This window comes from Talpa europaea (assembly GCF_964194135.1).
Source record: "Talpa europaea genome assembly, chromosome: 9".
Classification (NCBI taxonomy): Eukaryota; Metazoa; Chordata; class Mammalia; order Eulipotyphla; family Talpidae; genus Talpa; species Talpa europaea.
Genome location: NC_140076.1, coordinates 8,823,482 through 8,851,476, shown reverse-complemented (window position 1 = coordinate 8,851,476; position 27,995 = coordinate 8,823,482). Strand labels below are relative to the sequence as shown.

The following is a 27,995-nucleotide window of genomic DNA, read 5'->3' as shown; positions in this document are numbered from 1 at the left end:
CTGACTTTGAAGGAAAGGTGCATGAGCCAAGGAATGAAGGAGGCTTCTAGATGCGGGAAAAGGCAAGAGAGCAGATCTCCCCAGAGCTTCCATAAGAAATGCAGCCCTTCTACACCTGGACATTAGTCCACGAGGCCCAGTTCTGACCTCCAGAACTGTAAGATAATGTGTGTTGTTTTAAGCCACTAAGTTTGTGGTCATTTGATACACGGCAGCACACGCACCAACCCCTTTGCAGTGTGGAGAGGTGAGCACCGTTTCCAGTGGCTCACTGGAGGATTTATTTTGTTTCCTCATTGGCGTTAGAGTCTTCAGGATGCCCACCCACACCAACCCAGAAGGTAGGAGTCAAGTTCGAGACATGAGAATTTTCCAGAACTTACTGCCTGCTCCACTCAGAGCCCAGTGGCTGGTTTGAGGGCATCTAAGATAGAAAAATCTGCTTGGTAACTCACCTAACTTCTCCCAGTTTTAGGCTCTTGCTTTCTAGAGAGTCACATTCCCCAATCCAAAAGCTTTCCACAAACATGAATTTCTCAGCATCCTCGTTTGCCTCAGCCTCCCTCGAGGGGGCCTTATTCTATGCAAGTATGGCTACATGAGAGGCCTTGGGGGTCTGTTCCAGAGACTGTAAGCAGAGCGGGCATTGGGGAAAGGGTGTAACATCTTCTCTAACCAGTCAGAAGCAATTCAGCCTGGGGCCAGTTTGAGGAGTGTGTGATCTGTGCCTCTAGGAGGAGGGTTTGATAAAGGGAAGGCCCTCCCCTGGCTCTGTAGCAAATCACTCATGGGGCACCCGTGGCCTCCGTGTAAGCAGGAAGGAGGGTGCCCGAGGGCACACAGCCAGCCTCCCCATGCTGAACACTCAGGTTGCCCCCATAGCTGCTCACGGTGCAACTTTATGGCCACAGCCAGGACCCTTGCCTGCCACGCCCGCTAGGTCCTGGCAGCCTGGCATCTGACCCCCGGGCTCACATGTATGTGTCCATATCATTCAGACTCTCCATGGTGGCCCCATCTCAGCCTGCACATCTGACCAAAATCTGGGCTTGTCAGCCCCAAGTTCTTTGGGGATCAGGCAAGCGAATGCATCAGCTGCAACATACTCCTCTATTCTTGCTGGCATGTTATATACCCCAAGAAGGCCAACATTAGACTCAAACCATTTGAGTTCCTGTGGCTTTATTAACTATGATGGAAGCACATATGTAACTGACAAGCATCTGGAGAAAACCGCCCACCCACCTCGCTCACATTCCTGGCTTTGGCAGTTCACTCCCAGAGTTGTCCATTGCGAGCTGTCTCAGTGGGTCTGGCCCCGCTCAGCCCCTCCCCAGGATACAAGCAGGACTGAAACACTGACCAGGGGGAAATTTTCTAGAAAGCCTACAACTAATACTACTCTTCGGTGGCAAGGCCCAGGGCCAAGGAAGCACCTGTGCTTTAGGAAGGATATTTCCCGCCCTTACCTCCACAGGTTTCCCAGTCTCCAGGAATTCCCCAGATATTTTCATCTCCAAGAAATTCCAGAAAGTTCTGGAACAAAGCCAGGGTTTTGAATGTCAGATAATGGGAGGTTTATTAGGCTAAGGGACAACTATCATTCCTTCAACAGGCATCTAGAAGCACCTACTATGTGAAGGGGGCGTACAGAGTTCAACATCTGGTTAGGAGCTCGGTAGTTGGAGCACAGGAGGGCCCCACCCTTCCCAGCAGGTGGGGCTGTGGGTGAATGCCCCTGTGCTGTGCAGAGATCTGACTGTAGGGCTGTGGCCCTGCACAGCAAGAAGCATCCGGACCACAGCAGCATCATGGGTCCTTCTTCCATCAGGACACACTGGCCAAGCTGGCAGAGGAGAAGCACAGATGTTTCTAGACCCCCAAAGTCAATCAGGTCCAAACGGATGATTTGGGAGTAGAACAAGGGATGTTAGGAGGGGTCCCCATGCATCAAGTTGATCCGCATGAGAGGTCACAAAAAGTGAGGTCCTTCTTCTTGGGAGGCCAAGAGGAACCAAGTCTGAGAACCCAACGGGTTGCAGGGGAGAGTGAATATTTCTAGGGAAAAGGCTTCTGAGAGGGCCCGTCATGCTCAGTGATCCATCTGGAACCTTGGGGTCTCTTGATGCTTACTGTTCAGGGACCTGTCTCAGTCTCCATCACCAGGCTGATGTCCCACCCCAGGGGGAGAGGATGGAGGGTGGGGGTCCTCAGGGCACCATGTTCCACCACTTGAAGGAGAAGGGCTGCCGGCGCACGTTGGTGCCGCAGTGCACCTCCCCGTGCAGCAGGTGGTACGGGGTGAAGTCGTCGATGAAGGTGCAGTGGAGGCCCAGTGGCTCCAGCAGGGACCGCACCTTCTCCTCCAGGCAGCAGCGGCCGTTGATGATGGGTCCGAAGGGCTTGGGGATGCCCAGGTGCTTGCCCAGCACCAGCATGTTCACCTGCCAAGAGAGGAAGCCCAGGTGAGGGGCCGCACCTCCTCCTCATCCTACCCACTACCTCCACTGTACTGGGCAGGACCTGGGCTTGTCTTTTTGGCAGCCTTGAGAAGAGCTACTCACGCAGTGGGGGCTCAGAACGCCAGCCAGGTGTGCACTCCTGCGGGAACACCTGCGCTTGGGACCTGCCCTCCTTATTGGCAGATTGTGGCGGCGGCTGTGGTTTGTGCTATAAAAGCCCAATCTCTTTGGCTGTGGCTGATGGGACCAGGGCAGCCATCTGACCCAACTGGACCAATCAAATTCTCTCTTGGGTATTGGAAATGGACATGACGGGAGAGCCAGTCAAGCTCTGCCAGGGTTGGTCTTGCTGCGTGTTGTGGTCATATTCGTGCCCGGGGACAGGGAAGAAAAAGAAAACAAGCTGGAGAAGAGGGAAGGCTTGAATGTTGTGGATACAGTGACAGGAGATGGTTCCAGGTCCTTCAGTTGCCCCACTGCAGCCACCCCGCCCTCAGTTTCATGTGTCCTTATGGTACAGCTCTTGCTTAGGTGGGCCTCTGCTTCTTGCAAACGTCAGGACCTGGACCAGCTCATAAGCTCGGGGCACATACATAATAGCAGCTCACAAGCCGGGGCCAAATACATAATTGCAAGGCCTCCTTACAGATGCAGGAAGGAAAGGGAGTGATGAGGCTTTGCAAGAGAGGAAGTGGAGAAGGCAATAAATTAAAAAAGAGAAGGAAAACGTGGGGCGGGCGGAGTGAAGTAACAGTGGTGTGGACAGACGCCCTGCAAGGCTCTGATGATGGGTGCGTTGCGGCACAGAGGTGGGGAGGGGCTGGAGGACCAGGGGGTCCCTAGGCAAGCTGCAGTTTTAGAAGTACCAGTGGCAAAGCCCGCGGGGCTCAATCAAAGGCCACTTCTTCCATGAAGACTTCTTGGGTCTCCTGTCCTACCTCTTAGGCTGGAAGTGCTTTCTCCCTCACCAGATTTGACTGGAAGCTCTTGAGGAATGGGGAGCCTCTTTAATCATCTCTGTATTCCCCCATAGGTACCCTCAGTCTGGGGGGTGGGTGAATAGCTGGGAGAAGGGAACAGAAATGGCATCTAAGTTGCCAACCGAGTCTGTGTCCTTCACACACACAACCTCATGCAATCACCTGCTCACGCCCCAATATCAAGAGTGTCTCTGGGAGGAGGGAAAGGCCCTTCCTGGATGACCCCCGAGCAAGGACTTGGCCAAGGAGCCTTCCAACAACAAGCAGGCAACAAACAGCCCTTCCACAAGCCACCTGCCCCATGCCCCCCCTCCCCCAGCCACGGCAGTCCCAAGATGGCAGCAACACGATGCCCTGCTCCTCTGGAAAGCAGAAGCTTGGTGAAAGTTTCATTTGGTGAAAGCTGAAGTCGCGGGAGGTGGCTCACCAAGTCAGGAAAGTAGGCCATTGCCTTCTTCCTCTCGGTCTTAAAGAGCTGCGGGATGTCGATGATGTCCTGCTCCATCAGGCCCAGCTCCCGCTTCAGCAGCTCCCGGTTCCAGTCGATGCAGCTCTGGGGGCAGGGGAGGCGGAGTTGGGAGACCCCGTCAGTGTGGCTCAACTACAAGGGCAGGACTAACATGCTGGAAATGACCGAGCCTTGCTGTCCGCTCTAGCTCTGAAACGCCGCCTGTGTTTGCACCAGAGCCCGCACCTCCCAGAGCCAGTGGCTGAGTGTGGCGGGGAAGCTAAGACAGACAGACTCCTCTCTGGGAGACAGGCCTCCTCTGAGAACTGGCTCTGGCTGGGGGCACCCCACCCCGGCACACACGCAGCTCTGCTGAGCTGCCTCGGACCTGCATGTCGGCTGACAGGATGAATCCCCCAACCTGCCCTTCCTCGGGTCAGCTCTCACCTCCTGCTCCCTCCTGACTTCCCTCTGACAGGTGCGGTCTAAAAAGATCCTGCATGTTTCACCATCGTGGCATTTGCTTCCTGAAGGACCTTATGCTGGAAATTCTGTTTGTCCTTCGGGTCTCACTGTGCACCTTCTCCTTAGTGATGTGCCCTGGGAGGCTGACCCCAGGGATCAGCAGGAGGTGGGGGGCTGGCAGGGGAGCCGTTCCCTCAGTGCCAGCGACTGTGGGTTGACTGTGAAGGTCACAGCCCCAGGTTCCAGCACCAGCTGACTTCCCTAATCCCTTCAGGCCTGGGAAAGGGGCTACAGCACCCCTCTTCCTAGCCTGGGGCTACTACGGGATCCTTTGTTGATTTCCTCAAGTGCTCCTCGTGCCTTTGTAAATATCCCCTTGTGGAACCTTACCTACCGCTTTCTAGCATGGGGTACCCTGTGTTTGGTGCTGAGAACGTGATACACTGGTAGATTCTCAACACAGCAGCAGCAAGATGGTTTCCAAACCATCTGGTTTTCATAATTCAGAGCAGATCCCTGCTCTGCTCAGACAGTACCCCAGTGGCCTCGAATATCACTCAGGGCCATGGCCAAAGGCCTAGTGATGCCGGGAAGTCTTGTGGGATCAGCCTCCCTCACCCCACATCAGCCTCCTGGCTCTTCCTCAACCACTTCAGTTTCATTCCGCCTCAGGGTCACTGCCTGTGCGGTTCCCTCTGCCTAGAATGCTGATCCTCCTCATAGCACTTCTCTCGAGTCAAAGCTGGGGTACAGACCCCCTCCACCTGGGTCAGAGCATCAGACTTCAGTCTCTAGCCATGCCCACCCCCCAGGTGTAGCTCGTGGCCCGTGTACCTGCACAAACTTGTTGTAGCTGATGAGGTTTCTATTGGAGAGGATCTGGTTGATGGAGACGGTTTTGACCTTTTGGTTGTCTGTGGGGGAGAGAGCGACATGGAGGTCGGGCAGGAGCATCGCCACGGGAAGCAGCCATGTTCCCAGCTACTGTTCTCGCTGAGTCAGCAGCTCGCGAGCCTTCTGGGCAGCAGGGAGGTACCACCCAGCTGTGGTCAGTTTGACCCCTGTGCAGTCTGGGTGTGGGGGAGTGGGAGGGGCGGTTGCCACAGTGCTGTGGCCTTTAGGCCTTTATCTGAGTGCCCAGAAAATGGAGACGCCTTTTACTGGAAACGTACAAGCCCCTCTCCTCCGAGGCACTGGGTGATGGTGTCTTGGCTACAGGGGGAGAAACTGGGCGAGCCACCCTCCCACCAGTGCCAGCCCGAATGGACACTATTGGACCCTTTCCGTGCCCTCTAAAAGGTGGAACACGGCAAAGGCGCTCCCCCTGAGGCCCAGCTTTCCTGCCTGCTCCATGTGGTGCCCGTGGGGCCGGGCTGCACAGGTGGACGGAGGGGGAGGTGGTGTGGAGGTTGGGGGGTTAGCCCCATGACTCCAATCCTCATGGCTGCCGTCTCTGCAGCCCTGGTCTACACCTACACTCAGCGCCTCACCAGCCCTCACTGCAACCCCACAAGATGCTCATCATTAATGCCACGTCACAGAGGCCAAAACGGAGGCTCAGAGAGGTTAAAAAAAATCGGCTCTAGGTGTTACCACTAGGAAATAGGTGTAGCAGTTGTGAGTCAAGCCCAGGTCCAGTGCTCACAAAGGGCCTGACACTTTGACCAGAGGAAAAGAACAGGCTCCCGGGACCTCCTGGCCACGAGTGGGCACCACAAACCCTCACCCCAGTTACAGCTGGACGGCCGGGGTCCAGTCCCAACCCCTCGCATTCTTGCTGAGACCTCTGGGCCAGGGACGTCACCGCTGAGCCTGGCATTCTTGGGCATGAAGGGGCTGGTAGCAATCCTTGGGGGCTCCCCCAAGGTCAGATGGGATCACATGGGGTGCACACGGCCTCGCACCTGGTGCACGGGGTACTGCTGAGTGCGCTGGGCCCCATGGTCACCCCGTGTGTCAACTGTCCAGGACAGTATGGTGGCTGTGAACCCCGCTTTCCTTCCCAGCCTGTTCTGGGCCTTGTTTTATAACTCTAAACGGTACCCCCAGGAAAGCCGAGGATGGCCTTCCCTCTGCCTGGTAAGGAAAATTTGGGTCTGAGGATTTTTAAGGTTTAATCTAGGTTCAGATTAAATCTAGGTTCAAAGGAGCCAGTGAAGACCTCTGAAGGAATGGGGTTGGGGAAGCCTGCTCTTTTCCCTCTTTACAGCTGGGGCTCCTGTTGGGAAGGGGGTAGCATGAACAGAGAGAAGGGGGACGTGGGAAGTGAGACTTGGGGACCTCTATGTTCTGCAGAAGCTCTTCTGGGGGTGGGAGGTTTGGTCCAGGGCGTGATCAAACTCCCACAAGGCCGGGCACCAGCCAAGCTAGATCCAGCTGGCTAAAGGGTCTTTTCCCTTAGGGCTCAGGGGTCCTGGGAGAGAGGAAGGATTCTGGGATTTATGCAGCATTCAGGTTGGGGCGGGAGGGAGTGGATCTGAGAGCCCTTCCAGCAGGCTGATCTGCCCTCCAGCCCCAGCCAGCAGCCCCCCTCTCGGAATTCCTCCCCTGCAAATAAAAATACGAGGCCCTTTTTTCAAAGTACAGGAAAAGTGCCATTAAAGGTACTAAAATATAAGGCTTTTTCTCTTTTCCATGGTCTTTCTCTGGTCCTGTCATGGTGATTTTTACTTGCAATTTGATGCTGCAGTCCCTCAGACAAAGGGACACGGGCCGGGCAGGTATAGGCTCCTGGCCAGGACTTGGTGCGTGGGCTCAGCCACCAGGTGCCAGGCATCCCCACCCACAGGCACAACACCCCAATGAATGGGTGAGCGGGTGATGTCCAAGATATTGCAGCCTGTGCATGGAGGTGAGCTCGGCACCTGCATCAGGGGCGAGGGAGAAGGCTCACCTCCACCATTGCCCACCATGCGCCCCACAGTACTGCCAGTTAAGGGCTCCCCAGAGGTGGAGGGCTGCCAAAGTTGCTGGGCAGAGGCAATCAGGGGGTCTGAAGAGCTGAGGCTCCAAGGGGCGGCAAGAGTAGGTGGAGGAGAGTCAATCAGGGAAGACTGCAGAAGGCTGACTGGTCATGGAAATGGAGCTCCTGGCCCCCAACAGATGCTCCATCGATTAATCAGATTTCACCACAAAATGCAAATTACTAAGATTTTCAAGACAATGATGGCAGAGCATTGAACCCCAAGACTGGACTCTTCTGAGCAGAGGGGGTCACATGTCCAGAAGCTGACCAGGTCTCCACTCAACCTATGCCCACCCCAAGCCCACAGTCCACCACTGTGCTCCCTGTGGCTCTGTTTCAGCCACATGTATCAGCAGCTGGTGGAGCAAGGTGTGCAGTGGCAGGAGTGGGGACCCCCAAATTTGGGGGCACAGTCCCTGCTTAAATAGTTGCATCATTCTGTCAAGCCACACTGTGTCTTGATTTAGGTGAGGGGTGCGGGAAAGCTGTGCTAAGGGACACAGCACTGGTACTCACCAACCCCTTCGAACAGGAGGGCCCTGCCATGGCCCCAATTCTGCTTTTCCTGGAAGAGCTTGAAGCAGGCGTTGGGGCTGGCCAGGAGCATCCGGAAGCCCTGCGTGTAGACAGCAGACTCAGCTGACCGCCAGGCCTCAGTGTGGCCCCTGAAGCTCATCTCCTGACCCAGACGCCAGGGGCAGGCACATCAGCCCAGTCCTTACCTTCCCATTGGGGGCAGGGACGAAGCTCAGGAACTCGTCCACGTGGCCCACGGACAGCCAGTCCACGAAGAGCTCCACGGGGGGCTGCACGCCCTGCGCATGAAGAAAGTTCCGCACCACCTGGGTGACCCTGCGGCCTCTCGACCTGGGGCCCGAGGGGTTAAAAAAAAATTGCTTAACTCAAAAAAATCTCTATGCAAATATGGAATGGCAAGAGTTCAAGATTCCACAGAAGCTGCAAAAAACAAGCAGACTTTTGTAAGCAGGAAACACAATGAACGTATGTGCATGTATTTAAACTCCCCAGGTGAGCTCTTGGCGAGGCTGAAGGTTAAGCACATGGCCCAGTGACCTGTCCAGGTCTCACACCCGTGCAAGTATTCAGAACCGCAGTTCCCAGGACACTGGTGTCACCCCTATTTCATCCCCCATGGCCAGGTGGGTTTTCCTGGAATGTAAGTTACATCCCTCTTGTTGCAGCCTCCCCTTGCTGCACATCCGTGGGAGAGAGGTGGACAAGGTCACCCCAAATGTTTTATAGTCCCAACATTTGCAATTGAGTATGTAAAGGCATGACCTCAGCTTCCTCGTTCTGTGGGATCGTGTGTTTGAGGACAGTTAGTCTCCCTGCCCCCAGAGTTGCTTATTGACCTGATATTTGATCATAAATCTGTCTAACTGCTTTGCTGAATTTGGTTGGCTCTATGTCCTGGTCTATTCCACAGCAGACAGCCATCACCTGTAGCTCCTTTCTTTTCCAGCAGTACCCCTGTGTCACATGTTGAAAAGCCATCATCTGGGGCCTCCCCGGTGGCGCAGCGGTTGAGTGTTGGGTTGCGAAGCTGCCTGCAGCCTCTGCAGCGCCAGTTCGATCCCCGGCTGCTCCCCGGCCACCAGAGGAGGGTCCCACATGGTGCAGCAGACCTCTCCTGCCGCCTGCTGCTCCCCTCAGCAGTGTACTTCGGTCCTTCTGCCTGCTCTGCTCCCCGCTCTGGCTCTGGTGAATTCTCTCACCCTTCCGCGCTTCTGACTGTACCCAGTGCTTGTATAAATAAATAAATAAATCTTAAAAAAAAGAAAAGCCATCATCTGTCATTCATTCATTCCTTCACCCTGCCTCTCTCACTCCCATCATACTTTTCATATCTGTCCTGTATCTCCCTTCTCTTACTCCAGAAAAAGATCTGATATTAGTCATTGACATTATAGTATAAATCAGTTTTCACTTAAATGCATTTTCTCCCAGGACAGTTAGACTACAGCCTTTTCTTCCATCACTAGTAATTGATAGCAATCGGAAAGGCTAACTCCAACCATAATGTCGAAATCCATGTGATCTTCTCAGATCTTGCCTTCTGAGTGCACTTGTAAGATGAAATGGTTGGACTGAACGACCTCTTAGGTCCCTGCTTATTCCTGAGGTGAGGTGGACCATGCCTGGTGAACAGCACAGCTCTCCCCACCACCACATCCAGGACTATACCTTCATCACTCCTTTTTGGTTGTCTTTGAGGAAAGGAATGTCCCCCCGCACTCCCAGCCACCATCACCCTCCGCCCTCAGCCTTACCCCAGGAACACCTCCCGCTGTCCCTTGCTCACCCAGGCAGGTTGCCCCCAATGAGGATCCTCCCCAGTGGATACTCTTTCCCGTTGGCCACCACTGGGGGGCTGACCTCCAGGTTCCCAAAGGAGTCCAGGCCACACACAGAGTTGTCCCGTGGCTCCCGAGTCACGTAGCCAAAATCTGGACCCTGGTAGGGGAAACTGAGTCAGGCTGGGTTGGGGGCTCACTGGGGAGAGCATGAACAAGCTTTCTGACTCTGAGCTCCCTTAAGATGGGGTGGAAGGGACCTCCTATTCTTCAAATAGAAATACTGAGTCAAAGATGAGGCTCTAGCTAGTCAGCGCTTCCTGCGTGCACAGGCCAACGTCGGGACGCATGGCCTTGGCCCTGCTGCCGTATGGGGCACGTCATGCCCATGGCCACTGGGACAGCAGGAGGGCCCTGGTGCACCTAGACGCCCCCATCAGAGAGCCCAAGGCCATGGCCACCCCTGACCCTCCACACGGCCTGCCTGGAAGTCCAGGAGCAGGTATCTGGCTGCACTGGGGTGACCTGCCCCTGGGGGCCAAGGCTGGTAGTGACCCCTTGAGCCTCAGTCTTTTGCCCCTGGAGAAGGAGAGAACTCCCCATGCCATCTCTTGGTTGCAACTTAGATAACGTTGAGGTGCAGGAGAGAGCTCCTGCGCCCTGTGATCCAGTGGGGGGTTGGAGAGACCTCCCATTCTCTATGGCACCAGGAGAGTCCACCCTCTTTCCTCTAGAAGGTCCATTGAGACACCCTCTTTATTTTATTAGGAATAATTATACCAGTAACAGTGTCGTGTGCCCCTTCTGTGTAGACATGGCGAAACCTCACATGGACTAACACATGTTCTCTACTGACAAGGAAACTGAGGCTCAGAGGGGGAAGTGACTCGTGCAAGAGCACACAGCATATGAGTGACAAAGCCAGGTGGTCCCGACTCCAAACCTATGTACTCAGCAGTGCACTGTCCTGCCCCCATCTTGGGGCTGCAGACCCAGTAATAAAAAGTACAGGATGCCCTGTTCATTAGAGTTTCAGGTAAATACCAATATGTATTTAGTATAAATGTGTCCCACACACTGTCTGGGACATACTTTTGCCGAGAAGTTACTCATTGCATATGTGAAATTCAAATTTAACTGGGCATCACCAGCATTTCACCTGGTACCTCTGTTGCTGTCCCTAAAGTAGGAGGTTGTAGGGACGGCCCTCCAGGTAAGGCCCCTCAGCTAGGAGCCCAGCTGCAGGCCGGACACTCACCAGGATTCTCTTGTAGGGGAAGTCCTGCAGTTCCCCATTCCTGGGGGAGTCAAAGACCACTGGGAAGGTCTTGTGTGGCGCCTGCACGTAGCCCAGTTCCATCTCGTCCTGCAAAGGAAGAGAGAGATGCCCAACGTGGACAGCCTGCAGCCTCTCCTCCAGCTGGACACTAAGCATATTGGGCAGACTGTTCACAGGGTCCCCTGCCTTGCTCCTGGGGAGGGGGTCACCATGTCTGCCGGCTAGAGGAAGGGTTAGGAGCTCAGAGAGGGGGTCTGCCTTGGGGTCACACAATAAGATGGGTTGGGAATAAACACGCATGAACCTTGGGCATGTCCCCACATCAGGCCAGGGCCGAGAGGACACAGGGGGAGACTTAGGGGCCAGCACCTTTGGCCCTCACATGTGGTCACAAGGGACTGACAGCCGTTCATTCTAGACCCAGCGCTCTCCTCCTCACCTCAGGGGTGAACCTCCAGCCAAAACAAAAGCTCCTGAGCTTGGGATTCAATCTCTCCCACCCTGACTCTTGCCCTTCCCAGAAACTTGGCCCTGGCCAAAGAGAGCAGGAAGCATCCCTTCTCAGGCCTCCACCCCTGGGCCTTTGCACATGCTTTCCTCTGCTAGGACCACCAGGCACTGAGTCCCTCTCTGTGCCCCGACCCATTTCCTAAGGGGTAACAACAGGGAGCTGTCTTGTCAAAAAGATGAAATGAAGCTGTATGAACCTTCGACTCGATAAAGGATAGAAATCACTATCTATCCATTTGCCACATCTGCTCTGGCTCCCTCCTGGCACTCTGCCCTGGCCCCAAAGGTGATGCCACCTCCTCCAGACCCTGCTATGCCAGCTCCATCTGAGATGGTCGGGCTGGGAATTTTTACTGCCATCTATCAGTCATCACCTCTGGGTGACTCAGTCTTGGGCACTTAGGATATTTGGGGCCAGATCATCCTTTGTGCACTGTCGGATACTGAGCAGCATCCCCAGAGCTCACCCGAGAAGCGCCAGTTGCAGCTTCTAGCATGATGGCCAAAGATGTCTCCAGGTACTTCCCAATGTCCCTTGGGGAACAACATCCTGTTCCTTTGAGAACCACTGGCCCAGACCATCGACAGCAGGGAGAAGGCCCTGCCTTCAGCCCCAGCCCAGTGCCCAGCCCAGATCCTGTGAGTAAATGTGTGTTGAATCCAATGTCCACGTGTGCCTGGGTCCCTAGAAAGTTCTGGAGGTGAGGAGGAGAGCTCTAGGTCTAGAATGAGAAGGAGCAGTGCCAAGGGTGGGGGCGGGTGGACATCACAGCCCCAGCAGCACCCACACCCCCACCACTGGGACAGGCCAGCCTCTCCCTTCACCGGGGTCCCAGCCAGGCCTTGCCTGGTCACTGTATTACCTGGATCCAGCGGTCATTGCGGTTCTCGGCCTGAGGGCAGATGGTCAGCTTGCAGCCAGCCTTCTCGGCGAGCTCCGCCACCGCATCCACAAAACACGTGTTGTTTCTCACACTGCAGACAAGCCCAGGGAGAGGGGCTGAGGACAGAGCCAGCCTGGGGGCCAGAGGGGCCAGCAGGGTCAGAAGACACCCAGTGCCCTCCAGACTCACCGGCACACATACACCTCCAGGGGCGGCAGGGTGCTGGGCGTCATGATCCAGGGCGCCACACGGAACACCACCGTGTCGGTGAAGATCGGGGACTGGGAGAAATCCTGCAGGGAAGACGAGAGGGGGGGGCGGTGGCCTCGGAGTCCAGAGACCTGTGTGAGGCGAGGCCCCTGGACAGGCACCAGTGGGTGGTGGAGAAGTCTGGGGTCTCTGGCCAGCGACGCCCGTCTCTGCCGGGAACAGAGCCCCCCGTTCTCCCCCTCTGCCCCGGCTGCCCCCTACCTCGTTGGAGTCATCCAGGAGGGTGATGTGGAAGGAGATGAGCCCCGTGAAGCCGGAGTCAGGGAAGGAGAGACCCTCCACAAAGAAGCGCTCCTCATCCCCATGGAAGCGGGGAACCTCGTAAGACACCTTGTCCTGCCCCAGCACGTGCTTATAGGCCTCACATGAGTCCTCAGGACCTGGAGGGAGACGGAGGAGGTCGTTGTGACTCCCCAGCAGGACTAGGGAGTGTGAGGGATGCAGAAAGAGCTGCACCTAAAAAATGCAGTCCTGATAACAACTCCCAGCTCTCAGCCCCCACAGGCCAGGAGAGAAGAATGCTCACCACCAGCGGGGGCGAGGCAGGGGGAAGAGCATTCTTTTCTGAGACAGTGTGCAGACATTTTGGAGAGCAATTTGCAGGCACCTAACAAGTAATGTTTATCCCCATTCAGAAATTCCACTTCACGGTATCTCTCTTAGAATGCATATGGACAAGAGCATTCATGGGTCTTCACCCACTCGTGAACAAATATTTACTGAGCACCTACTATGCACATACAAAGCATGGTTCTAGACTCAGGATTCAGCTATGACTAATGTCCCTGCCCTCCAAGAATCTGTACTGTTGTAAAATCAAAACACTGCAAGCAACTTTATGTCGTAGGAACCAAATAAGTCACAGCACCAGCTGGCTTTGGAATACTATACAGCTGGGTAAAAGAATGAAGAAGAGTTAAACATATATGCAGAGAGATGTGTAGGATACATGACTCAACAAAAGATACAGTGTGGACAGCAGAATATGTACGTGCCACGCACACACATTTAGCATATATAGAAAAAATTCAGAAAGAACATATATTGAATGATGAACAGTGAATACATTTTAAGAGTCAGGTTTGGGAGTAGGGATTGAGGACTCATTTTTTTACTTTATGTGCGTCTATATTTTTGATCTTTTAAAACATGATTATCTTATTACACGTGTAGAAATAGATTTTTTAAAGCTATTGTACATCCTTTTCTGTAGTGGGATAATGGCCTGGTGGCCTCATGAAGCTCACTGAGTCACAATGGATCAATGGCCGTGGCGTCTGTGACAGGCTTTAAATCACCTCAGCAAGCAGAAAGTGTCAGATGCGTCAAGAAAGGTGACAGTGATGACTAACGTGAGCGGCTAGCTATGAGGGTTGGTTTCACTGTTCTCTCTGCTTCTGTGTATGTTTGAGAGTTTCAATAATAACAATTTCTAATTGTACTTAAAATATATTTTAAAAATCCATTTATCCAATAAGATGAGCTTGCGCCATGGTTGTTGGGGGACACCAGCTGACCAGTTCCAGAGATCCCACATCTGACTGTTCTACCTAGGAGCCCCAGATCAGCTCAGGGGCCAGAGCAGAGCCTGCCCCCCAGCTCTATTGGGGAACCCGAGGCCCCCCTACAAGCAGTGGGGGACAGGCACGTACTCACCACAGGCGTGGTAGACGCGTGCCCGCTTGGCATCATAGCTGGAGGTGTGGAGGACAAGTTTGTGGTCGTCAAAGAGGGCGGCGGGGCCTTGTGTCCGCAGGACCATGATGGACATGTCTTCCAGGTCTGTGGGGCCAGACAGGGCGGCACCTCAGGGGACCTCCAAACTCCAGCACGTCCTCCTGCTGCTCGCTGCCCTCCCCAGGGCAGTCAGGGCCAAGAACTGGTCTTGGAGCCCCAGCTCTGCCCTGTGAACACACTGGAAGCCATCAAGAGCAGACCAGGAAGCCGCCTGGAAGTGGGTAATGCAGAAGCATAACACTCTCTCCGGGCCTCTGTGTCCTCATCTGCCCAGAGAAACAGGAAGTGCAGAGGGCCAGCTGGGTGCCTGGCACAGAAGGGGTGCTGGAGAGGGCCGGGAGGTCACTTGAGTGTTATAGGTGAGGATTCTGGCCTCAGTCCCAGCATCACTCAGGCTGACCCTGGGCAATCCCTGCCCTCCCTGAGCCTCAGCATTCCTGCCTCTGAAATGAGGGACAATTATGCCCATGTTTGAGTGGCTGGGAGTGTCTTGTGTATAAAGCATCTGGCCCATGCCCTGGGACATTGCTTCAACCTTCTTCACAGGACTGGGGTACATTAACAGAATGTGGGGCGTCCCTGAAACGCACACCAGAGGTGCTTGGGGCGGAGGCTGGATTCAGGGTTGGAAAAGGAAGCATTCATCAGCCACAGACCAAGTGATTTCAGGCATCTCCGGGCCTCTGAGCCTCAACAGCCTCATCTCTCAATTGGGGTGATGCTACCCTCCCACTTAGAAAATTACATGAGAGTTAAGGAAAGGGTCCAGCACACAGAACATGCTCAAACACGGCTGGCATCCCCTGAGAAGGTGAGCCAACCCCAGACCCTTCCCTCTCACCCTTCCCTGTAAGGATAGGTCCTTTCCAGGTTCAGCCCCTCAGGTGAGTGCCCGCTGGCCCCGGAGGGTGGGAGGATGGCCACCAGCCTGAGGCTGGTCAGGATGTCAAGGTGTGCTGGGGAGATGGAACTCAGGCTGAACTCTGCTGTCAGAGCCCCCCCCGGGGGGCGGGGTCCCTACAGGCTAACTGAGCAGTGACCCTGGATACCCTGGGGCATGGGCTGCCCACTCCCCTCACCTTGCAGGCAGTGCACGTGCTGGTCAGAGTTGTCCTGGTCATTACAGGTCACGTCATCCCTGTCACAGTTCACCAGCAGGATGGCTCCGTATCCACCGGGTCCCCAGACCCACTGTCTCTGCCAAGAGCAAACCATAGCTGGCGATGGGACTTGGACCCAAACTGGGCACCACCGCCCCGGCCTCCTTCACTCTCCCCTGTGAGGACAGGTCCCCTCTCCTGCTCAAGAATCTGCCATGCCTCCCTACTGCCCACACCATCAAGTCCAGATCACACAGCTGCCTCCCCTAACTGTGCGCAGTCTGTGTCCTCCTACCCCAAGAGGCAACCTTCCCATGATGAATCCATCCTTCCCTCCAGCCTTGGGTCTGCTGTGCCCTCCACTAGGAGTGCCCTCTTTTGCTTGGCTTTGAACCCCAGTTCAAGTAGACTTGGAAAAGAAGTCTTCCTTGCTCAGCCCTCTTCCACCTTCTCTGAATTCCCAATGCATTTAATGTAACCACAATTCAGCCCAAGGCTCTTTATGTTTCAAACTTGGTAGGTTTCTCTTTTCACCTAGATCAGAGGGTCAGCACACAAAGGCCTGTTCTTGTCAATAAAGTTTTATTGGAACACAGTCGCTACCATGGACTTCCTTATTGACTATAGCTCTTCCACACCTACCATGTCAGAATGGAGTAATTGGAACAGAGACAGTAGAGCTCCAAAGTCTAAAAATTTACTCTCCTGCTTTCATAGAAAAATTCTGCTGACCCCCGACCTAGATTGTAAACAGAGAATGACTGCTCCCCACAAAGCAAGGCCTAACCCAGGACTGGGCACATTGGGGCCTGATAATTCTTGGTGATGATTTTTCTCCTGGTGAAAGGAGATCCCCAGCTGTGCCTGGTTCCTGACCTCAACATCAACGAGGAGGCAGAGGGATACCTGTAATGGACTCATCCCTCCTAACCCGGCCTAGCGCAGCTGCGCGCGCCACACCCCTTTCTGGGCCCAGGCTGAGATGCCCTACCTTGTCCACAAAGCTCCTGTCCTGCCTGCCCTCACAGTTCACGTCACAATCCAGAGTGATGTCTGCAACGGGAGGGCAGAGGGTAAGTCACTAGGTTCCCAGGAGCCCAACACAGGCCTGAGCCTCCACAGGTGGCTCCACCTCATGAACCATCTGGGGCTAGGAAATGGAAGTCAATTCCAAGGAGACACTGCCAGATTGGGGGGCATGTGGAGCCCCCCTTTCTGAACTGGGGAAGAGGCTTAGGGAAGAAGCAGCAGGCCCAGGCCCAGGTCCAGGCCCAGGTCAAGTCTGCTCCCTTTGAGGAAGCCTTCCCTGACCCCTCCCTCTTCTGCATCCTGACAGCCCTGCTGACTGGGGCCTGCCCTTCCCCCAGCACAGGTTGCCCTGGACTTTCTCGGTCTGGATGAAACTTTCTGAGCCTGGACTGGGGATCAGACAGATGTAGACGTGAATCCAGCCTCTGCTACCTGCTGGCTGGGTGGCACCTCTGAGCCTCAACTTCATCTCACACTCCCAAGTCCAACCCCCGCCCCCATTCCACCCTCTCAACTCTTCTCCCTAGAAATAAGGTTTTACAACACAGATAGAAGCGTTCCAGGGGGGAGGAGGGTGGAAGAGCACGGAGAGAGAGAAAGCATTTGAAATGACTTTTAGACATGCAAAAAGATACCCACCCACCACGTGACAGGTGGGTAAATATCACAGCCATAAGGAGCAAAAGAAAGTCGGTGCCAAAGAAGACGTACGGGATGGTCCAGCCACAGAAAATTCAGAGATTGGCAGAAGGAGACGGTATTATTTGGGAATGTATATTCAGATGATAAAACCATGAAGAAAATCATAAGATTTCTACTGATGACAAGAGAGTAGTTAGCTTAGGGGAAAGAGGGGGGTGTTTATGATCAGAGAGCAGCACGGAAGAGGGATACAGCGGGGGCATGTTGGTCATGTTCTATTTCTGAACCGGCGATGGCTGCTTTATCACTGTTTGTGAGTGAGTGTGCGTGAGTGTGGGTGTGTGTGTATGTGTACACATCAGTGAAGCTTAATATACTTTGAACAGGGGGTGTGTGTTGGGGTAGGGGATGGGAGATAGAGAGCCAATCTTAGTCCTAACTAAAGAAAGGCAAATGAAAGCAACGTCTCAGGAGGTTGGCAGAAACAGAAAAGCTTGGTAGCGAATGTTGCCAACGTGCTCCCAAACACGGCAGGTGTGTAAACCACGCGCTCTTTTTGGAGAACAATCTGGCAATAGGTATCAAACATTTCAATGGACATTCTCTATAACTCTGCAGCCCTGCTTTTAAAAATGTGAAAATGAGTATTTTTCCCCTTTCTTGCTAAGTGCTTGCCAAGTGCCTGTGCCCACGCAAACTCCTACCCGTAGTACAGGGAGCGCCCCAGTTCCACGCTCTTGGCCACGCTAAGTGAGTTAAGCATTCTGATCACTGGGACTTTCTCTGCTATGAATTGCTTGTTCATATTTTCTGCTCATAACTATGAACTGGGGTTGTGGGGGGGTCTGGAGCTCCCCATAACTTATATGTACGGAGTCAACTAAATGAATTGCTAATTTCTTCTCCCAGGCCATCATTTGACTTTTTCACCTGTCCTCTGTCATATACAAATTTCAAATTTGAATACAGTCTAATGTATTAGTCTTTCCCCTCTATATGGGCTGCATTTTTCTTTTACCTTATTAAAGAAAATCTTTGCCACTTTTAAGTTACAGATAGTATCTTCTAAAAGCTTTAAGATATTGATTTTAAGATTTTTACCTTATCTGAAGTTTATTTTTGAGGAGGTGTGAAAATCTTTCATTCTGATATGATAAACACCTGAATGAGGGTCGTTGTCCAGGTCTTTCTTTGCCCCATGGTCTCCATGGAGACCGATTTCACACGGCCTCAAGCATTGTAGCTTGAAAACAGAGGTCTTGAATCCCCTCACCTGCCTCTCCTTCAAAAGAGGTTTGGCTCTTCTCACTCTGCTTTTGCATATGAGTTTTAGGATCAGATCTAGAAAGTTTTAATTTTTTTTTTTAAGATTTATTTATTTATGCATACAAGAGCTGGGGCACAGGTCAGAGGTTTGAGAGGTAAGAGGATTCCCCAGAGACAGAGTGGAGAACAGAACAGGCGGACTGACTGAAATACACTGCTGAGGGGAGCAGCGGGAGACAGGAGAGGTCTGCGCGCCATGTGGGTAGCTCCCTGGCCGGCTGGGGATCGAATTTGTACTGCAGAGGCTGCAGATTGCCTCATAGTGCTGTACTTAACCCCTTTTGCCACCAGGGAGGCCCCTGGTTCTAGAAAGTTTTATAACAGAGCCAGTTGGGACTTGGCTAAGAATGTCAGTGAGTGTGACTGGCACTGCCCCAGAGGTCTTGGATCTTGGCTCTGGCATTTTTGTTCATTGCACTTCCCTTCTCTCTTCGTGTCTCATCGGGGTGGCTTCTGCTGCCCCATCTTCAAGGTCACCAATTCTCCAGCTCAGGTGAGTCTACCTGTGAAGCCATCAAAGGCATTTTTCTCTCTCTAATTGCGAATTTTATTTCTAGTGCTTCCATTCGGCTCCTTCTTGCTCTCATCATGCTGACATGCCATCTGTTCATGCATGCAATTCATCTTTTCCTCTAGCGCCTTTAACTTACTAATCACGTCGCCTACATTTCCTTTCTGATGGTGCCAACATCTGAGTCATCTTGCATGCAGTTTACAAACCGTCAATTAGTGGGGAATTGGCAGACAAAATTCAAGTTAGAAAAAGCAAGGTCCAGCTCCATGTCTATAGAATGCTTCCGTTTGCTTACAAAGGGGGGAAATAGACAGGTAGGCATGTGTCTCCTTGTATAAGCACGGCCTATTTCTAGAAGGATGCTGGGCTGGGAGAACTGTCTTAGGTTAGAGGAAGGAAGGTTTGCTTTTGACTGTATACTCTTTTACGATGTGATATTTTAAATATGCACTTGTTCAATGTCATTACTAACCAGTCCCCACCCTGCCCTTGGCTGGGGCCCCTGGCCAGGCCCTCAGCACACCCCTAACTTACCAATACATGTGAGGTAGAGCACCGCGTAGGCCAGGGGCCTGGGCTTGTGGTTGGAGTGGTAGGAGATCTGAATCTGTGGACAGATGGGCCCAGGATCAAACCAGCTGAAGCCAAGAGTCCCTACCCCAAAAGACAGATCTTGGGGGATCAGGTGAGGAAGGAAAGAGGTCTCAAGAATCTCTGGCTACTAATAGTTTATCAACCTAAGTCTTCCTTTAACCTTCTTTGTGCTATCTTTTTCCATGCCCTCCTCAACCGCTGTCATCCTTGGGGCAAGGATGAGTCACCCACACAGCAGGGCACCCACACAGCAGGGCACCCAGGAGGGGCCCCTCCCAGGCTGGCTGGTTCTCTTTCCTGCTGTGGGAATCATCACCAACTCCACTGCTCACTGACCACGTGATTCGGGTAAACTACCCCCACCTCTGTAGCAGTTTATACTTCTGTAAAATGGGTTCATTGAGAACCCCCCTCACCAGCCTCAGCAGAGAGGCTTAGTCTAGACGCATAGACAGGATGGGTGATGGGGTGATGGAGGACGTGTACCCCTATGTGTCAGGCAGGCCTACTAAATTCTAGCTTTCCTGGTCAGCTGTGTGGCCCTGGAGACAGTTACTCCGAACCTCAGGGGCCCCACCTGTGCAGTGGGGATCAGATGTGGCCTCTCAAGGCTGCTGTGAGGGCTGGATGAGGTTAGGGCCCTGGGGTGCCTCCGCCTGCTCAGTGCTCCTTAAAGGGCCAGTTTCCCAAATGTCACTCCTGAGCAGAGAGGGAAGCTGCTGCTCCCACACAGGCGGCTTCCCATCACCCCAATAAGGGGGCTCTCCTGTGCCCGGCTCAAGGACCACCCCATTTCTCTATTAAATGCCCCTGCTCTGGGGCTGGAATATTGCTTACATCTGGGGCCTCTGAGACTCACCCCTGCTCACTGGATGAGCAGGAGGCCAGGAGGGGAAGTGATGGTGCCTCTGAGAGGGCTGGGGTGGGGCAGAGCACAGAAGAACCAAGGGGAAGCGAGGCAGCTTGGGGAAGGGGTCCCTCCCCCAGCCGTTTCCTCTTTCACTGAGAGTGGCAGAGACCACCTAATCAACCCCCATTACAGATGGGGAAACTGAGGTCCCATATAGAACAGGAAGGGGTCTTGGGAAGCAAGAGAAGGCGCCAACGCTGCTCAGGCCCCTCCCCGTGGTAACACTGGAAGGAAGGAGCCGTGACTCTCCCCACTTTACAGATGAGGAAACGGGCGATGTGACGGCTGGTGGCATGCAGTGTGCAGAACATACCCGTTGGCTACCCCCATCCCGGGGCAAAGAAAGGGCCTGGCCCTGTGGTGCTGGATACTGCCCCCCCATCCCAGCCACAGACCAGGGGACCTGCTCACATGGCTGTCATTGACATCGTTGCTGGGAGAGTTCATGATCACAATGATCTCCGAGCCTGAATTAAAGTGCCAGCGCCTGGTGTCGGCGCGCTCCCGCTCCCCGCGCCTGGTCACACCGGGAGAGATGTAGATGTCCACGCCGGGGGTCCCGTAGACCTCAAACATCTCCGTGCCCTCAGGTACCGACCTGGGGAGAAACAAGCCATAAAAGTGCTAGAAGGGACAGCCCTGGTACCGACGCTTGAGCTTTGGTGTAAACATCACTTCCTCCAGGAAGCCTTCCCTGACCACTCCAGGCCTCTCTCAGTTCCTCCCTGCAAGCCTCTGTACCCACATTATTCACATTCAGGAGTTTTGCATTCATTAACACATCCCTTGTGGCTTTCCCAGACATTAATTGTAGGGTTCAAAGTCCCTGATGTCATCTGGTCCTGGCTCTGCCTTCCCCTCTCCAGTGGGGACTCTGGGAGTCCTATTTGAAATCAGTCCATTCACCTTATTTCTGTGGACCCACTGTGCACACAGGCAGATACACACACTGCCCCAGAGCCTTTGATCCTGCTGGGGCGCGGAGGACAGAGCCCTGCCCAGGACAGCCAAATGAATTTAAGGCCTAGGAGTCAGGGGCCACTGGGAGTCCATGTAAGAAGAAGCCACTGTGAACCAAAGGGACCAGAGGCTTTCTGGAGGAAGGGCACACACGCTCCAGAGGGACAACCGCAGGGACGCTTCCTGAGCTCTTGCTCTGGGCGCCCCCGGAGTTTCTTGGTCTGTCTTATGTCGTGTAACCTGCTCACTAACCCTAAGAGGTGGTGCTACTACTGTCTCCCATGTCACAGATGGGGACTCTGAGGTGCAAGGACTTGGAGAAGGGATCCTAACCAAGGACATCCGGCTCCTGAGTAATAACAAGAGTACTAACAATAACCGTGACCCCGAAGCCCCCACCCCCAGCACACTTACCCCCGCAGCCTTTCTAGCACCAGTCCGGGAGGCCGGGATTATTATTATTGCCGTTTGCATGTTGGGAACTGACGCTCAGGACAGGCAAGAGCCTTCCAGAGGGGCCACAGCTGGCCAGTTCACCCGAGACACCACCCCACTCCGCTGGGAGGGGAGCAACTGCCTTCAAAACACCCTCCTCGCTCCTCCACCATGTGGCCTCCCAAGCAAGGCTCCTGGATTCAGCACATAAAAATGCAGGACACACAGTTGGACTTGAATTTTAGAGAAGCAACAAATAATTCAGGATATGCCTGTACTGAAAACTATGAATTATCTGGATTTCAAATTTAACTCAGCATCCTGGGTGTTATCTGGTGACCCTACCCCCAAAGTCTACAGCTAACCTGTAGAGGGTGCTTCCCCCTGTCCTTGGTGACCCCATCAGGGAACAGCGGAGGAGCTGGGTAGAGGCGCACGGACAGAGAGACAGACATGGAGAACCAGACAGAGAGACACATGGAGGCAGTTGGGTCACAGCCTCCTCCCTCCCCAGGGAGCACTCTCAGCACTTCCTTAGCCCCATCCCCTGAGGTGCCCAACCTCCAGCTCCCCAGGAAGCTTGTAAACTTTATATGGAGCTCTCCCCAACCCCAAGTTGCTCCGTGGATGCCAGGCACCCCCTGAGCACCCTTGATGACCCCATGGGTGTGAAGCCCCACCCAGTTTTCCTGAGTTTGGGGTATTTCAGCCCGGCAACCCTACACCTCCCTGGCTCAGCATGGAGCTCTAGGGGACCCTGATAAGGTAGCATACCTGCCTAGGAGGAGCCAAAGAAGTAGGGAGCTTGTGGGTGCTGGCACCAGAGTTAAGGTGCTAGATGGGCTGCGTGGCACACCTGTCAGGTGACCTTGAATAGCCTACCTTGCCTCCCTGGGCTCAGTAACCTCACCAATAAAAGGGGCCAATAGGGGCCTCCCTGGTGGCGCAAGGGGTTAAGATGCAACCTGTGAAGCTGTCCACAGCCATTGCAGCATGAGTTCAATCCCCGGCCAGGGAGATACCCACATGGCACAGCAGACCGCTCCCGTCTCGCCCGCTGCTCCCCTCAGCAGTGTATTTCAGTCAACCTGCCTGTTCTGCTCCCCACTCTGTCTCTGGTGAATCCTCTCACCCTCCCATGCCTCTGGCCTGTACCCCAGTTCTTCTGTGCAAAAATAAATCTTTAAAACAAAAAGGGGAGACAATGACACCCATTTGGCCAAACCTACCAGCAAATGTGAGGCGCAAATGCAATAACAGGGAAGACTCGGAAACCACCCTCCCAGGACCGGGAGCGCTCAGGCCAATGAGGGGCAGGAAATGGGTGCGGAGACAGTGGAGAGGGTGGGCTGGGTGTCCGGGAAGGTTCCCAGAGGCAGGCAGGCGAGCCAAGGACAAGGGAGGAGGCACATCTGGGGAAGGCGTTTTCACCGTGGAGTCTTAGGAGGTTAAGTAGAACTCGCCCTTAACTTTCGTCCCTCTATTACGAGGAGACCAAGACGGCACTGATTCTCCATCGGGAGGGGCAAGACAAGAAGCTGTGGCGAGATGGCCAGGCCTGGGGACACCAGGCCCAAGCAGCCAGGGTTCAAATCCAGCCCCACCTCTCAAGGTGTGTGACCTCGAGGGAATGACGTGGCCGCCCTCTGCCTCAGTTTCCCTGTCTATAAAGGGGGATGATGAGAGGATTAAAAGAGTAGGTGTGCGTAAACATCCAGAGAGAGTGAAAGTCAGAGGCACCCATGCCCACGCCTGCCCTCATTTCACTGCTGGGGAAACTGAGTTCGGGAAGGAGAGATTAGAAGGTAGATCTCGACTCCCAGCCCTGTGCTGGGAAGCTGTCATGGAGACTGTGTGTGGTTTTTAGTGGGTTTTTTTGTTTGGTTTTTTTTTTTTAAGACGGTGTGGAATGGGAGGACAGCCTGCATCGGGCCCAGGAGAAGATGGATTTCCCATTTCCCAGAGGACAGGGGAAGTGGCCAGAGGCAAAATCCTTCCTCTGACCAGGTCACCCTGAGCTGCCATCTGCTCTAGACCATGCTCCCCGCCCAGCCCTGGCAGGGGGCACTTGTGGCTTGGGGCCTGGCTTCTCCCACCTGAGGCTGTCCAGGCACAGCACAGTCTAAGCCCCTCTGACCCCTGGCCTGAGCCCTCTGATCTGCCCAAGGGCCCAGCTTCCACTACACTGGCACTGGCACCTAGGAAATGGTGGATGGGGGTGGCTGGCAGTTCCAGTTTGCAAAGGGAGAGGGTGTTTCCAGGGGCAGGACTTGCAGTGCTAAAACCTAGAAGGGCTTAGGCATCCCCACAGCAGCAACCCTCAGGCCTGCCAGCTGAAAATGCAAATTTTAGGGCCAGACGTGCTGCAGGGCTGGAGTCTGCACTTTAAACTAGGCTGATGCCCAGGGAAGTCTGAGAACCACGGCTTGGGGACACTGCCCCAGGAATCCAGGACCCAGGTCCCCCAGGAAGTGTGGGGACGACCCAAGGTGAGCCCCCCTCCTCCTGGGAGCCAAGACAAGTCAGGTCTCCTGTCTGGTCTTGGGTCACCCCCTCAACGACGGGGAGGGTGATGAAGGTCTCCGCCATGTGAAGTCGGTACATTACCCCCACCTTACAGGTGAGGCTCAGATGGCAGGTGACTTGCCCACAGTCACACAGCTGATGACAGAGCCAGGACTCACCCTCCGTTCTGTCCTCACACGCTTGTGAAGCCACCCCACCCTCTCCCTACAGGGCTCGGGGCCTCAGACTCCGGGAGAACAAAACCAGACATTTCAGACCCAAGAAACAGAGGGTTGATGAGATCAGCCCCCACTCAGCCGGCCCCCTGGGCAGAGGAGACCAAGGCCTGGATGGCAGGTGGCTGCCCCTTCCCACCCTGCAGACTCCCAGACCCTAAGTCTGCCAGCCTCCCAAACAGAAACAGGGCCAGGAAATTGCTGCGTTCTTCCGTGCCTGGAAAATGGCAGCCATACAAACTCTTTCTCCAAAACCCTGAGAGTTTAGAGAGTAGACAATGCATCAGCCTCCCAGGCCCAGTTCCCCACCTGGCGGGGCAGACCTCTTATGTGGAACAAAAGCCAGACAGAAGGGTGTTGCTTTGTCAGTCAGGAACTCAAAGGCCTCTAGAGCAGAGCTTGAAATTCACTGTTCAATGCCAAACTCTTCAGGGCCATGTGGGGAAAGGCAGAAAATTGTTCAAGATGACACAGCAACGGATGACAGGGTGCCCAGGCCTTTCACACATTTAGACACGCTGCAGAGCAAGGGGTGACATTTGCCCTTCCCATTGGGGCAGCACATCCTCCTGAATGCATGGCTCAGCACGTTCCTGTATTACCCTACTTTTCCTTTCCCTCTACGAGGCCCTGCTCCATAAAGCAAAGGCCACTGAGCTAGTCTGGGCTAGCAACAGAAGGCAGGAAGACAGGGTTTAATCCATTGCCACAGACAGAGAGTCCTAGTGGTCTTGCCTGTGTGCATCCTTCAAGGCTCTGGTAGTGCCCTTCCTCAGGAAGCCTGCCCTGACTGCTCAGTCTGTGCCAATTTCTCTTTTCTCATCTCTTCCTTCTGATATGGTTGAGAGATTGTGCTTCTGGTAGTTTTGGGGATACATGAAGCTATCCAGAGGGCCAGGACAGAGCCTTAAAGTGATGTGATGATGAGAGAGTGGTGGTGGCAGTAGCCTCAATCATTGACCATTTGCCCCATTTAGGCATCACCTACAGGCTGTACTCGCACAACCTCATTCAGTCTTCCCAACAGCTGTGAGAAGTAAAGGCCAAATTTTGCTCTGCCATTCCTCACTGGCTGTGTGACATGGGGTAAGTTACCTAACCTCTCTGTGCCTCAGTTTCCTCACCTATGAAGAGGGGGTGACAATAGTCCCGCCTTATAGAATTGTTGTGAGAATTACATCTGCCAATCGCTAAGGGCAGTGACTGGTATGGAACAGGCCCTAAGTACCAGCGCTGGTATTATTACTATCTCCATTCTGCAGATGAGGAAACAGACTCAGATGTTAAGCGACCTTCCCAAGGTCACACAGCTGCTAAGTCACAGAGCCAGGGGGAGACATGTGCCCGCTGTCTTTTCTCTGGCTGTCTCACAGTCTGAGCACCCCGGATTGTAAACTTAGCACCTCTAAGTTGGAAAGGACCTTAGAGTTAACCCTTGCTGCACCCTCATAAGGGGGTCCAGCCTCTGCTCCAACTCCAAGGACAGGGTTCTCGGAGGTCAGGGACTAACCCGCCTGCTCACCATTGTGTCCCCATGCCTGGCACATACTAGATCCCCCAAAATACTTGATGAATGTGTGAATGAACCAACTAGGATCCCCTCCATCCCCCCTCCAAAGGTGGTCCCGTCACAGAGGCCCAAGCATCCCTCCTCTGTTGGTGCCAGAGGTTCTGCTGCCCACCCCGTGACTGTGCCACCCACTAACTCTTCTGCGACCCCCAACATGGCCCATCCATTCATGCTACCCCCCAAATACTGCTGCCTCTGCCTGTTGTCACCCCAATCCATCTTCCACCCGCTAAGGAAGTCCTGTGGGGGAGGGCGGCCTGGGCTTCCCAGGCAGGTCAGAGTGCAGACACATCTGCCCGAGGGGTATGAAGCAGCCAGAGCGGGTGAGTCACCCCCATGGGCAGGCAGCAATGGAGGAGGCGGTGGCGCCAGGCGGCACAGAACCCCTCCTTCCGCTTGAGCCCTCCTGACACTGCCTTGAGGCTGCCCCCCTCTTTCAGGAGCCACCAAATCCCCTTCCCACCCTGCAGGTCGCCACCCACTCTCCACCAGGCTTCAGCCCAGACTTGATCCCCTCCAGTGGCCAGCTCCTCACCCCCTCGTCTGATGCCCTGGAGCCAACCCCCTCTCTTCTTCCAGCTAAGTTCACTCCAGTTTTAGGAATAGCCTGCTCCTGTCCCAGTCCTGGCCACGTTTGTCCTCTGGAGACTCCTCAGGCCTGTTGTGGTTCCCAGCTGCTGAGACCCTGCCCAAACTCTCCTTCCTGGGGGAGAGAGAAGGTGGGCCCTCACCTCCAGCCACCAGAGTGAGGGACAAGTTCACGGCACAGTCGGTCATAAGACACTTGACCACAAATGGGTTTAAAGCCACTTAGTAACTGTGTGACTCAAGCAAATGGTCTGCCCTCACTGTGTCTCAGCTTGTGAAAGTTGTGAAAGTTAAATTCAAGAGTTAAAGTCCAAGAGGCTAATTCAAGAGGCCTTCCAAGCTCTCAGGCCAGGCCGGGCACAGGAAAGTGCTGTGTACGTCGAAGTGATTTGTTCAACGACTGACGCTGTTTCAGAGCTCACAGGCTGGGGCTGGGGAAGGACATATCTCTTCTTATTCTTGTGTTTCCAACCAGACCTCCAGCCCAATCTGAACAGAAAAAAGTGCCAAACCCATGTGGCACCAGAATCCTCCAAAACCCTAGATGGGAACACAGCCATTCTGAGCCTCTCTGTCCCGGTCAGTGTCCTCGACTTCAAGTCCCCTGGCTGAGGTCTTCAAGATGCCCAGATGAGAAAGGGGAGGACCCAGTGTTTCCAGAAATGGCTGCTGTTCCAAGGCCAAGGCTTGAGAGAGGTCTGTCAGGCCAGGCCTGGGCCCCAGGAAGCCCTGCACGGCCTGCCGAGAGAGCCCCAATGCCTGCACCCCCCTAGGCTGCTGCCACTCACCCATAAATGTCCACGAGGGTTTCCACGCCAGCCACACACACAGCGCTAGTGGGGTGCTCCAGGGACACGCGCACCATCCTCTGCATGGACATGCCGGCCACGGACTGGGCCTGAGCCTCCAAACCTGATGCTACCCCACAGGCCCTTGGCAGATGGTTTAAAAGCCCCTGGCCCCACCCCGGCAGCCCAGGCCACTACCTCACTGGCTCCAGTCCTGGAAGCCCGGCCCCTTCCCAGAGCAGGAGCTCAGGACTGACTAGGAGGAACCTAGTATTTGCATATGAACCTGTTGCTCCCATCAGGGCACCGAGGGAGTTAATTTCTCCCCCTGAGCAGGACAAGTCCCCACAGGTACTGACCTGGCCTGGGCACTGGGGGTAGGGGCAGGGTGGAGGGGTATGGAGATGTGGAGTGTTGATCTGGCCCTTGTTCTTGCTTTCCACAAGTATCCTACTCACCCCGTTTTCCTGCGTTTCCAGAGGC

General features: G+C 54.3%; 1 protein-coding gene across 1 annotated transcript; it reads right to left on the bottom strand.

The window, feature by feature from the left end:
• Positions 1-2,111: 2,111 nt before the first annotated feature.
• PADI3 (peptidyl arginine deiminase 3) lies at positions 2,112-27,604 on the bottom strand (the record flags this gene model as incomplete). The annotated part of the gene is made up of 16 exons (XM_084243126.1): positions 2,112-2,444; positions 3,870-3,995; positions 5,190-5,269; positions 7,837-7,936; positions 8,043-8,187; positions 9,644-9,795; positions 10,894-11,001; positions 12,288-12,399; positions 12,498-12,601; positions 12,780-12,958; positions 14,235-14,360; positions 15,395-15,512; positions 16,407-16,468; positions 19,461-19,533; positions 20,842-21,028; positions 27,513-27,604. 16 exons carry the CDS (start codon positions 27,602-27,604, stop codon positions 2,211-2,213), a joined length of 1,998 nt encoding a protein of 665 aa, XP_084099252.1. The 3' UTR covers positions 2,112-2,210.
• Between the last annotated feature and the right edge of the window lie 391 nt (positions 27,605-27,995).